Source organism: Copidosoma floridanum, unplaced genomic scaffold (assembly GCF_036245765.1).
Source record: "Copidosoma floridanum isolate Cflo_tuat_1 unplaced genomic scaffold, Cflo_Japanese_pri ptg000013l, whole genome shotgun sequence".
NCBI lineage: Eukaryota > Metazoa > Arthropoda > Insecta > Hymenoptera > Encyrtidae > Copidosoma > Copidosoma floridanum.
The window spans coordinates 38,703,854-38,715,890 of record NW_028321890.1 but is presented as its reverse complement, the minus strand read 5'-3'; the positions used below and the strand labels follow the sequence as shown (position 1 = coordinate 38,715,890).

General features: G+C 35.6%; 1 protein-coding gene across 3 annotated transcripts; it reads right to left on the bottom strand.

The window, feature by feature from the left end:
• Positions 1 to 955: 955 nt before the first annotated feature.
• Positions 956 to 11,169, bottom strand: LOC106646003 (metabotropic glycine receptor-like). 3 transcript variants are annotated; one of them, XM_014361992.3, is made up of 14 exons: positions 10,140 to 11,169; positions 8,663 to 9,038; positions 6,670 to 6,853; positions 6,390 to 6,513; positions 6,098 to 6,241; positions 5,387 to 5,587; positions 4,987 to 5,055; positions 4,364 to 4,473; positions 3,868 to 4,082; positions 3,629 to 3,767; positions 3,424 to 3,529; positions 3,130 to 3,297; positions 2,834 to 3,033; positions 956 to 2,751 (listed from the first exon to the last, which is right to left on the bottom strand). In XM_014361992.3, the coding sequence occupies exons 1-14, from the start codon at positions 10,926 to 10,928 to the stop codon at positions 2,394 to 2,396; spliced, it is 3,183 nt and encodes a 1,060-aa protein (XP_014217478.2). In that variant the 5' UTR covers positions 10,929 to 11,169; the 3' UTR covers positions 956 to 2,393. The 3 variants fall into 3 exon arrangements, with proteins under 3 accessions (XP_014217478.2, XP_014217479.2, XP_014217480.2); XM_014361993.3 differs by lacking the exon at positions 4,987 to 5,055; XM_014361994.3 differs by lacking the exon at positions 956 to 2,751 and having other exon boundaries at positions 2,863 to 2,972.
• Between the last annotated feature and the right edge of the window lie 868 nt (positions 11,170 to 12,037).

Below are 12,037 nucleotides of genomic sequence, written 5' to 3'. Positions count from 1 at the left end.
CGTACACCATACCGTAAAAAACGGGTATGCATTCAATAAAAATTAAAACTACTTTTTAAATAAAATTGATCAAATTTGCCGTTAGTTGACAACGGATAAAATGGAACATTTAATGTCACGTATTCCAGAAAAAATACTTTATTTGGAAGATTCATTCAATTTCAAGTTTGCTCCATACGTAAAAACTGCTGGTACAGTACTTCTTGGATGGTTAGTTGTATCATGGATGTGGCACGTATGTACATTTTTAATCCCTTACATTTTGCAATTATGTTAGTTTGAAGAGTTAGGATAACAGTTAGGTTACATGAAATGTAAACAAACGAAATCAGTAATTACGTGCAATGCAATATTGAAAAATAATGTATTTTAGTACAAAGCAACTAGTATAAACGAATAATAAATAATTTAAATCATGTTATATAAAATCATTATAATAATTTACTGTACTTGAATTTAGTGATAGTCTAACGATTCGACTCAATTTTGTTTATTTTTTTATGTTATTTATTAGATTACTTTGATGCTCTTTGCACCAGCGATAGTAAGTGCTCTGGCGATAGTATTGATTTGTCCTTCAACACTCGATTGGATTATGCAACAGCTTAAACCAACGATGACGATTTTTTTCCCGGTTCTAATGCGAAAATTTGAATTACTGTCGAGGACTTGGATGGACGAAAGCTGATGTAAAATGTTTTTTCTGAATTGAAAGCTAGTAACTATTTTGTTGATTTTGAAAAAATGTATTTCTTATTCTTTCAAATGCACAAAATAACAAGGATTGAAATAAATAATGTTTACATTTTGTAGCAAATATGATTATTCCTGATTTAATATGAAATAAAAAAAAAAAAAAAAAAAAAAAAAAAAAGTACAAACTAAGTAAAAGGAAAATGTTGTAAAAAAAAACACTTAATTTACGTTGATTCTTATTCTTATTATTATTATTATTATTATTATTATTACTACCACTGCGCTACTACCAGTAATTCTATTAACGTTTGTCCTACAATTGGTCAGTTTTTTTTGCGATATGCACATTTATCACGATTAATACTTTAACGTATTTAATACTTGTTACACGAAACAATATCAATCCACATGTATTTATGCTTTATTTACAATTTATATACAGAATATGTATTTTTCTACTTACAGAATACTTCATTCAAAACATTTCAATCATTTGCACTTAAATTGTTGCAGATATTCTAAGTCATACGTGAATCCGACAACAATTGAAATAATGCTGATCAATAATTTTTAACGAGTTTCTAAATATACATGAAAATCAATGTTTACGAATTGTTGTGTTTCCCAATTTTTAGGACCGCTTTAGCTTAATTTTAAACGTGTAATGCAAAGCATTAAAAACTTTTGAAGTAAAAAATATTTAATTATTTTATAAGCTTGTGTTATATACCGAATTAAAAAATTAGTCAAAAATTAGTTCTTGTCATTCAGCATTCTCTTAATAAGTTTTTCGAAAAACTGCCTTTCACTGGTGGTTAGGTACTGGATTCAGAACAAAGTTTTCTTACAAGTCATAAAATTGGAAATATTTGACATGGATAATTGTTTGGTCGATGCAATAAACCTTTATTACATTTGTTTTTACATTATCAAATACCATGGTAAGAAAGAGATAGTCAAGTAAGGACTCGATACCTGTTCACTTATAAATACCTATTAAAAAAGGCTTTGCACCTCTACACATACATATATGGCGAAAGACCAACAAAAATGTTCAACTGCCTAGTACTCGAAAAATAGTGAAATACTCAATTTATAAAAAATTAGGGAAATACTTGGCTAAGTTGGCCCAGTTTCTTACTTAGGTATTTTGCAACATAAAAAATAAAAATTTTCATATACTACTAATTAATAGAAAAATTGGGAAACATGATTAAAATGTGCAAGTTTGTTTCAAATCACGTGTATATATATGTATAAATTCTTTATGTTTGAACTTAATGCAAATGAGGGCACGGAGCTTGACTGCTCTCCATCAAAGTGATGTTAAAACCTTAAGCGCTAACGATTTTTTTTTAACGGTTTTTTTCAAAACCTATCCTAAAATTTTGAGGAAAGTTACATGAAATTGTTATTTATAATACACCTGTGAGTCTGTTCACTGTGGCTCAACTTTTAATAAAGTGCAAAGTCTTTCTTGACCAGCGTACATGGAGAAATATTATTATTTTTAAAACTGTAAAATCTTAAATCTGCGTTCACAGTTTATATAGATTAAGATAAAATTTAAAACTTTTGACATGGAAAATACAAAGGAATATTTATCATATAATGGTGTTTTATGGTTGAATTATTTGCACGATACGCATTTAAAAAAACGTTGTATTATTATTGTTTAACAATCGCCTGAAAATCATTTAGACAGTCACCTCTTCGGAAAATCTGGTCTTATCGTCTAAATTTATGACAATGGCATGAGTTCTTGCGTGGCCGGATTTACTTTTGCTCTTGTCTTTAGTAATTTGATCATCCAGCTCTTCTTTCAAGTCGAGCGATTTTTTGTTTTTTTCGTTACCCAATATTGCATCTGCCTCTTTTTCCTCCCCTTTAACATCGGTCTTTTTTTCTTTAACTAAAGTTTTTTTATCTTTTTCCATGACGACCTCTATTTGGATTTCCTCTATTGCGATTTTCCCTGCCAAACATTCCTCGGTCGTGTTGGTTCGTTGCTCATTGCACGAAAAATTGGAACATTTTGATGCCTCTGCCTTTATCCTTTAAAATGACCAGCACGCAAATAAAAATTTATAAACATAGATTGCTGTAAAAGTATAAGTCTTTTGCCAAATAATTGTACCTGTTTAGTGTGGACGGATCGGTTACCGCTTGATTTTGCTGCAAAGACCAAGGAATAGGGTGAACCGCAAAAGTTTGAGTTTCTACGTGATTAGCTGCCTCTTGCATGGCGATGATTTTTTCAATCATGTGTCGATTACCTAACCGCATGTTTTTCTCTTTAAGTAGCTCTAATTGCGTACATAATCTTCGAAATTCTTCCTATTTGAAGGAAAAAAAAAAAAAAAAAAAAAAAAAAAAATTCATCACTTGAAGGGTAATATTCAAATATCGCATAGACATTCGCTCAGTTATTACCGTCATTCCATCGCTGTCTTCGGTCAAGTTGGCCTGGTGCAAGGAGATTGAATTTGTTTGATTGCTCGTAGCAGGTGCTCGACAAGTCTTTCCTAAAAACTTGCTGGTAGTGCCGGTAAGTTTGCCATTTAGATCATCTTTACCGCCTCCTTTGAATACAACGTATGCCTTAAAATTGAAAAAGAAAAATTACGTTGGCAGCCAACGTAACAATGTTGGTGATTTTTTTTTTTTTTTTTTTTTTTTTTTTTTTTTTTTTTTATTATTATTACACAATGAGTCACCGAGTCTGACCTTGCTTCCAAAAATAAATCCGAGTAATAGCGTGACGGTAAGTTGAGTGTGACAGAAAAATATGATGTACAGTAGATCTGGGTTGGCAGATGATTGCAAGAAAAACCTGTGAGACGCCAATGTTATTAAATGAGATTATTTTTCATCAAAAAAAAAAAAAAAAAAAAAAAAAATACATGTATGAGGTCAAAATTACGTCTCTTACATGGATACATTCAAAAAAACCGAAAGGAGAAATTCATTGTATATTGCCATTGATATAAAACGACTTTCATTGAATTCCGATGGTGCTTTCCTCACAACGATGCACAATCTAATGCCCCAAACAAGAAACATCACTTCCACTGTAATTTAAAGCAGTGGCAAAGTGATTGGCAGTTAAAAATTATTACACATGGTCGAGCAAAATTTGAATATTGATTGATAATGTATGGATATACTTACGCGTGGTAAAACTGTGATCCCACCAGTCAGTTTGACACAAATAAGCCTTCAAGTCGTCCGCCGTACGAGCTACAATGACGACTGGTGGCGCAACTAAAGTACGGATTCCCAACAATGCGCTAAATATGGTAACGATAATGCCTAGACGTTTGAGTAAATTCATGTCTGTTATCTTGACAGCTTTGGCAGATCGAACGCGAAAAATCACAGATATTCTATAATAATAAAGAAAAACTCATGTAGGTATCAGTTTTTTCATGTAAGACGCGACTGCTTATACACTTTCTCACCAAAACAAAATTTACTAATACACATGCAATACAAGACATTATATAGTTGATAGTATAGTTGTAATCATCGATAGTTTTGAAAATTTATAACATTAACATGGAAGAGTCGTCATGCTTAAAATTAGTCGATGAAAATATCAATGACACCATAGATAACAACAAAAGTACTGGGGTACAATAACTTATGTACATATATATATATGTACCTCCACGTTTTCAGCATCAATGCACCATAAGTCAATGAGAAGCCAATTTCTCTGAGCCAAACTCGTACTGTACACGTCACTATATTTGGCTGAGGGTACATAACTATCGTCTGTAATGGTATATAGAGTAATGCAGCAGAACCACTAAATCCATTATTTTATATACACGTAAAACATCAATAATTTGAAGGCATGTGTGAGACAAAAATGATTTCAAAGAATTTCAAGTACTTGTTCCATTTTTGACCAAACAAAATACCAGCGCACTTGTTGGAAATAATACATCTGATGGATTCAAATCAATATCAGAAAAGCCAAAGTTGTAGGAAAACGAATGTATGCACGGATTATGAGAAATTTTTTTCACGTTAATAAAAAAAATTATTATATGATGTACTTAGTAATTTATACTAGGCGTAATAAAATTTCTCATAAATGTATCCGCAAAAACGTACTAGTTTAAATAACAAAAGTTTTCTCGGTATTTGAAAATGAAAGCTTTGTATTTTTTTTTTTTTATCTCGGTTGGAATTGAGTTTTGTTTTATCCTTTAAGCGTATGATTTTTTTTCCAACCAAATGATTTCGTCCCGCACGTGCCTGATGAACATGAAATTCACTTACAGTACAATAGATGAAAAAAGCTCCAAGAACAATGACACGCAATAAAACTGGACTTGCAGCTCGGACTACCTGTACGCAGTGATAAGTAATAATTTATGAATAATTTATTGTCTTTCTCTCGACATTCACATATTTACGTCGATATAACATGTTTGTAAAGCGTACTGAATGCATAGAGTTGAGTAGAGTAGGTATAAAAAAAGCCTTGTATCGCATGTTGATGAGTACTTGCGCTCCAACTGAGTTTAAATAATAATCGTGTACAGTACATGCAATCTGAGATGTGTTTGTGCAAACAACAAGATGGCACAATTGGGTCAAATAGGGTATTTGATGCATGAAAACACAAAAATGCCTTTTGCTGTGTATGAACCGATAATCGTTATGTTTGATTGTTTACCTTAACGTTTCCGTATTTCCAGGTAAATAATGCAACAGCAGGTAGACAAGCTATGACGCAACATTCCAAAATAAGGATAATGGTTCTCATGAGCCAATTGAGAGATACGACGCAAGGGGAAGAGTCTTGACAGGAATCACAACCTTCGGGACAAGGAAAGCATTCAAAAACACCAGCCTTGTCGTACCGACTCACTTTACCCTAAAATGTATAAAATTATTCAAGTTTTCCATGCTGTATGTACCAGGATGATTTTATCTTTTAAGATCTTGTTGTGTACATTATGCCATTATTGCGGTGTACGTATGTATGTTGGGTAGGTGACTACGAATTCGTGCATATAAAAAAAATATTCTTTGAAAACTTGTTACATGATTCGATATAGGTAAGATCATACTTGACTTGAACACGTTCTTGCGTTTAGTGTAAATCATTTTTTTCGTGTATACTTTTTGATTCAGAAAACTATCTTATTCCGAATTATATTAAATAGAACTTGAATAAAACAAAAAAAACTTTGCATGGTTTGTAAAATAATTTTCAAGGTGGTATATTTTTCAATGCGCACCTTTTCCTAAATTGTATTATGAGATAATTTTTTTTTTTTCTTTTTTTTTTTTTTCCTCTTAATTAAAACACCCCTAGAGCAATTGAATGTTAAAGGATAGATAATACCTATAAATTAATTTTTTTTGTGCCAATGACACTTACGAGCATTAGTTTTTCGTATTCCTCTTCGACTACAGTGCCGTTATAAAAGCGATTAGGTGACTTTGTATCCGGATAGTAGAAACCTCGTTTACAAATACATCGATAGCTACCTCTACGAAATCCTAAGCCAGGAATCGCGACACACTGAAAATAATAGAGTTTACTACATCCTAGATCAATAATGTCGTTACTTATTAAAACAGTAAAATTAGTAAAATTGGTACAGCATTCAATGTAAATTAATATAAATAGTGATAATGGCAACGAATATTCGTGAAACGATTTTTTTCACCTCCGTCGTTCGTTTCTTGCACTTATCGCTCGCTGCAAATATATTTAATTGGATGGATCCTGGAGGCAGTGGGCACTGATCAATATCTACTCTACGTAGGTCTATATCGATACCGCTTGTACCTCTGGGGATAAAAGAGAAAAGAAAAAAAAAAAAAAAAAAAAAAAAAAAAAAAATGTGGATAAGTTGATCTCGGAAACTTATGATTACTACAGGTAAGCATGTGGAATATGTATTATCAAGTATAATATTAGTTGCCCAAGAAAAATAAATGTTTTACTTGAAAAAGTACGTATCGTTGACGTAACCAAAAAATGGTACTGTATAGGTCAACATCCAAATGTTTCCACCTCCACAATCGTAGTAGGGCGTCGACCAGCGACCATCCTCGTATCGCACCGTCAATATCTCATCTTGGACTCGTTTTGTGTGGCTGCTCTCGTTGTGAGTATAGGTATGATATCCTGAATAATATATTTATTCGATCAAGTGATTAGTAAAACAGAATACTAGCACGTTGTTCAAATAACGCATAAAGTACGTGTTGGGATGTGACATGGGGTCGTGGCTTCGCTATACAAAAGAGAGAGAGAGAGAGAGAGCACCCTCGGCTTTATGACCTTGCAAAGTATTCGCTATTAGGCCAGCTGCGCGAGATTGACGGGTATATTATAGTTGAACCGTTCAATGTGTAAGCAACAATTCAGACTCACTATATTATGAAAATATGCAGTAATATACGATTTTCTGCTTTTCCAGAATCCATGGTCAAAAATAACGCAAATTAAAATGAGAGGAAAAAAAAAAATTATTTGGCCTTAAAGTGGCCTTGAAGATCCCAAAGTCGAGGTCACAATAAAGGTCAACTTCAAATGTCCTCCTTCAAACCCGACAACTTTGGTTAAGGTCATTTTCTGATTTAAGGCTCTCCTAACAAGTTATTGTTAACGGTGGCAAATTAAAATAAAACACCATTCATAGAGCGTTGCGTGCGATGCACCCAATACTTATGAATGGCGAATAAAAATCGAATCGAAAATAATTATATACTTATTAACGCGAGACGGAAAGTCATGTAATTTTGTTTTCGTCTAGTTTTCTAAATTTTTTTCAACTTCTATTATTGAAAAAGTTAGACGAAATATTAATCTTGAAATCACAAAAGTAACAATGAGACTTTTGTTTCAGCTAATGGATAAACGCTATTTATTTTTATTCTTTTACATGCGCGAATGGTGTGCATGGACTTTTTTATATTTAAAAATAGAAGCAAAATGCATCGGTAATGACACGTTTACAATATTTAAATAGATTACGAGAGAGGGAGAGAGACGGTTGAACGTAAAGGAACAATGAGTGATGCGAGCAGAGCCATAATAGACCTATTGATAGAACTGAAAGTAGGCAATTTGTATGGGCATTGAGAGCAGACTGCTATTATAAATTGTCGGGACAACGAGGACGCGTATCAAACAAAGGTATCCGATAACATAGGGTTATTATATATATATATATATATATAACTGAAAATAGGCGTTCGTCGCAAATAGCTAATAACAAATTATAGTTAACGCATAGACGTACGCATATATACATTTGTTGGGGCGTAGATATACTCAAATATAAGTAATACAAATAATGATAATAGTAATAAAAGTACTTTAGCGTATAAAAAAGTAAAAGGCATCGACGCTACACCTCGTGAATCGTATCAGTGGTATAGGTATGCGTTTGGGCCGGTAAAAAAGTCGACGCACGCACGTTACCCCTTAGTTGATTAATTTTATTATTATTTGCAAAAGTGTTGCCTAAATAATATTTGTTAGAAAAAGTCGAAAAAGAAAATAAAAGACTTTTTACAATGACATGCAACAAGTATTTACGTATTGGATATTATACATTATAGCCATGCATACAGCCAACGTACGTATGTTAGTCTTTATTATATTTTCTACTTACTTATAATATAGGTATGTACTTAAGTCCTAAATAAAAGCATTCAGAAAAAAGAAGGTACTTGATAATGATAATAATAATAATAATAATAATAATAATAATAATAATAATAAATAATGACAATGTACACGACATTAGCAACACACCTATATACAATATTGTACATGGAGAATAGGGAAAAGGGGAGTGCAATAACAATTATATAGATGTCGATAATAATAATGCAGTATGCCTAATTGGTGATTGGTACGTGATGATATTGAAATGTAAGAATAATGGTACTAATCTAGGTAATAGTCGTATACAAGTAAGAAAACCTCGGCTAAATTGATCGTAGCTAGCGATCCTGCGCTCGGCATTCTTTCGGGCGATGTAAAACCACTCGCTGCTATTGCTCAGGTACTTGTACTCGACGGCAAGGTCCTTGACAAGGACGCCCTCCTCGTTCTGGAGACGGTGCGCGAACGGACAATAAAGCCAACGCTCGCGGTACTGCAGCTTGTCGTAGCAATTGCCCGCCGCAAATATATCCTCGTCAAACTCGACCATCGAGAGAACACTCGCGTGAAGGAGGTACTCCGAGGCCTGCATCACCTCGGGCGCGTACTTCCAAAGCCGGGTAAGCATGTTGGCCCGATTAACGGCGAGCTTGGCCTCGAGCCGAAAGCGCTCCTGAGCGTACTGATCGACAACCTGATTGACAAAAAAAAAAAATACAAATTTATTGCCTGTACTGCTTGTCGTAAATTTATCTTACTATACATAGTTTTAACCGATCGATTTGCAATTTTCAGATCAAACGTACAATATATTTAATCATCATCAATATCTAAATCTTATCATTTTTATCATTGCGCTATTAAAAATTAAATTGGGGCGCATTACACGCAACGTATAATTGCAGTCACAAATGAGGATATAGTAACTTTTGTCTCAACTATTGAATATCTGTACAATTAAAAAAAGATATGCCATTCGATCCATTTTCAAATAATTGTTAATAAAAAAGATTTTGTTATTTTTGGGAAATGCAAATCATATTTCTCACAATGTAATGACGAGATGATGAAACGATATTATTGAAATATTCAACTGTCCATGGCCCGAATGTACCAAAGTCTTGATGATGATATGATTACCCATTGCCCTAAGCAGCACGAGTTCAGTCAACGTAAAAAAGGAATGCAGTAGGAAATAAGTATATAATATGAAAAAGCGTAAGTAAAACATGAAGAAGATCCGCAAATTAATTTTCTTTGCGATAGGTACATGCAGTTCAACATGCATCAAGCTATTAATAGTAACTAGATAATTTTTTTTTTTTTTTTTATATTATAGTGCTTTACGTCCGGCTCCTATAAAGGGAGGGGGGTAGGGGGACATTAGGCAATTATGCTGCGAAAAGGTCGCCTAAACCCTCTTCGAGGAGCATTGCGTGGTGAAAAAGCACATGTGAAAGACACAGAGGTACTTGCCCGAAAAAGTCGCACTGGCCGAGAATCGAACCACGGTCGCCCGCGTGCCAATCCACGATCTAGCCGACTGAGCCACCGCTCGCTCTATTAACTATATAATTATTTTCTCTTGTGTACAATTACTTGCGTATCACTTACGCCTCGTGGGAGATACTTGTTACAACATATTGTTTGTTAAAAAAAAAAAAAAAAAAAAAAAAAAAGACTACGTATTACCGGCGTAACCCGCCTAAAGTGGGAATAAGAGTGCCCAACAAGTACACACCATTTGCGTATAAGTATATGATATATGTAAAAATAAAATGTAGAAAAGACGTACCCCCTCGCCAAGGTTCAGGTCCGTGCCGGCGGTGCAATTTTCGCCGAGGAGGTGCTGGTTTTCAATTATCCGCAAAAAGCGCGTGACTATGTCAACCTGTCCCGGGGCCAACACCATTCCTCTCGTTTTTTCCTCCCGGTCGTTCTTTGTCATCGTCGTCCACGTACCGTTGTTGTCCTTATTATTGTTGATGTAATTGCCAGGTGTATCTATTGTCGCAACAGCCGCTACAGCCTCGTCCTGCCACGACTGATCCTCGCCATCGTCGGCTCCTTGTACACCTGCAGCTTCGGCCTCTGCATGATGATGGTCGAGCAAGAGCAGTAGCTCGTCCGTCTCGGCAGCCAGTACGGCCACCAAATCCTCGTTACTGCTGCTGCTGCTGCTGCTGCTGCTGCTAGCTCGACCACGGGAACGCCCATGTCGAATCTGCAGAGGGCTATTAGATGAGGATTCAGATTCCGCATGATGCTGCTGCACACGGAGCTTGCGTTCGATAAAGGATGGCCGTTGGCCCTGCTGATGCCTAGGAGGTGGCGGAGACGGTGGCCACTTTGACGTAGGTGGCGTCGTTGCTGGAACAATTTTTTGTTGTTGAAGCTGCTGTTGTGGTCTCGGTAGTGGCTGATGATGATGATGGTGGTGGTGGTGGTGGTGCTGCTGCTGCAGAATTTGTCCAGCCTCGGGTGCCTCGAGCGGCTCGAGCTGCAATGCCAGGAGCAACAATAGTAACAACACCAGCAGCAGCAGCAACGGCCCAGAAGCAACAGCGGAGCCGCCTCGGCTCATCCGCTCAGCTGGGCTGGCGTCGGAGGAATCGTTCGCCGACGGAGATGAAAAAAACAGAAAGAGGCGAAGGCGGCCCCCCCATGGCCGCCCTGCTGCGCTTACTTGCTTCGACTCGCGCGCTCGCTCTCGCAAGGGTTGCGAATTTGCGATGTGTATACAAGTATACGGTTACTCCTCTCTATCGTTGTTAATGCGGTAGGTGATGATGCGTGCAGTGTACATTTACGGATTTATATATATATATATATATGTATATGTAATGTTACCTATATGCGCGCACTTTTGTCTTTTATCCATAGTTATAACTTACAACAATCACCTTAAATATAAATATTGATACCCCCGTGAGTATAATAATTATGATGATGCACACATGACAGTCCGATAGTTTATAAACACACGTTAATAAGTACTGTGCGGATAACCGAATAGTCCGATACAACAACTATAAACTGGCTGTAAGTAATTACTTAAAAAAGATAAGAAAGGTCCTTGCATGAAGCTTGTAGGTAAGTATGTACACTACATGCCCTATACTTACAGTCCGTCCAACCTGTACCGAACCCTATCTACTTACTTGTAAGTTATATACCTGAACCTACCCCCTGGAGAAGAAGGGGGAACACGAAATAAGTACGCGGTACACGGCAACGCGAGAGAAAGCGACGCGCATGTCTTTTGCCCGCTGACGGCCCGTCACCGTCAGTGACGGGGGATAAAACTATAATACACTCTCCACATATTACTTATTATATACCACATTATTACATAGACATTTTCACATTTGCTAATAGTTTGCTATATACCCAGTACGTATAGGCACTGCAACAATAATATTATGTCACCACTTCCATACTTAATCATTTCACACACGTACACACACACACACACACACACACACAAGATATCCTTCTCCAACTCGTGTTTTTTTTCACTATTCTCCCCTGCTCTCTCTCTCTCTCTCTCTCTCCTTGTAATTATTATTACATTACTATTACAAGAGGTTGAGTTTTTACACGAAATGTGCAATACGGGAACCATTATTCAAACTGCAAAAGTAAGAAAAAGGTACCTGGGTATTGTACTTATGTAAACGTTTGGGGAAAATA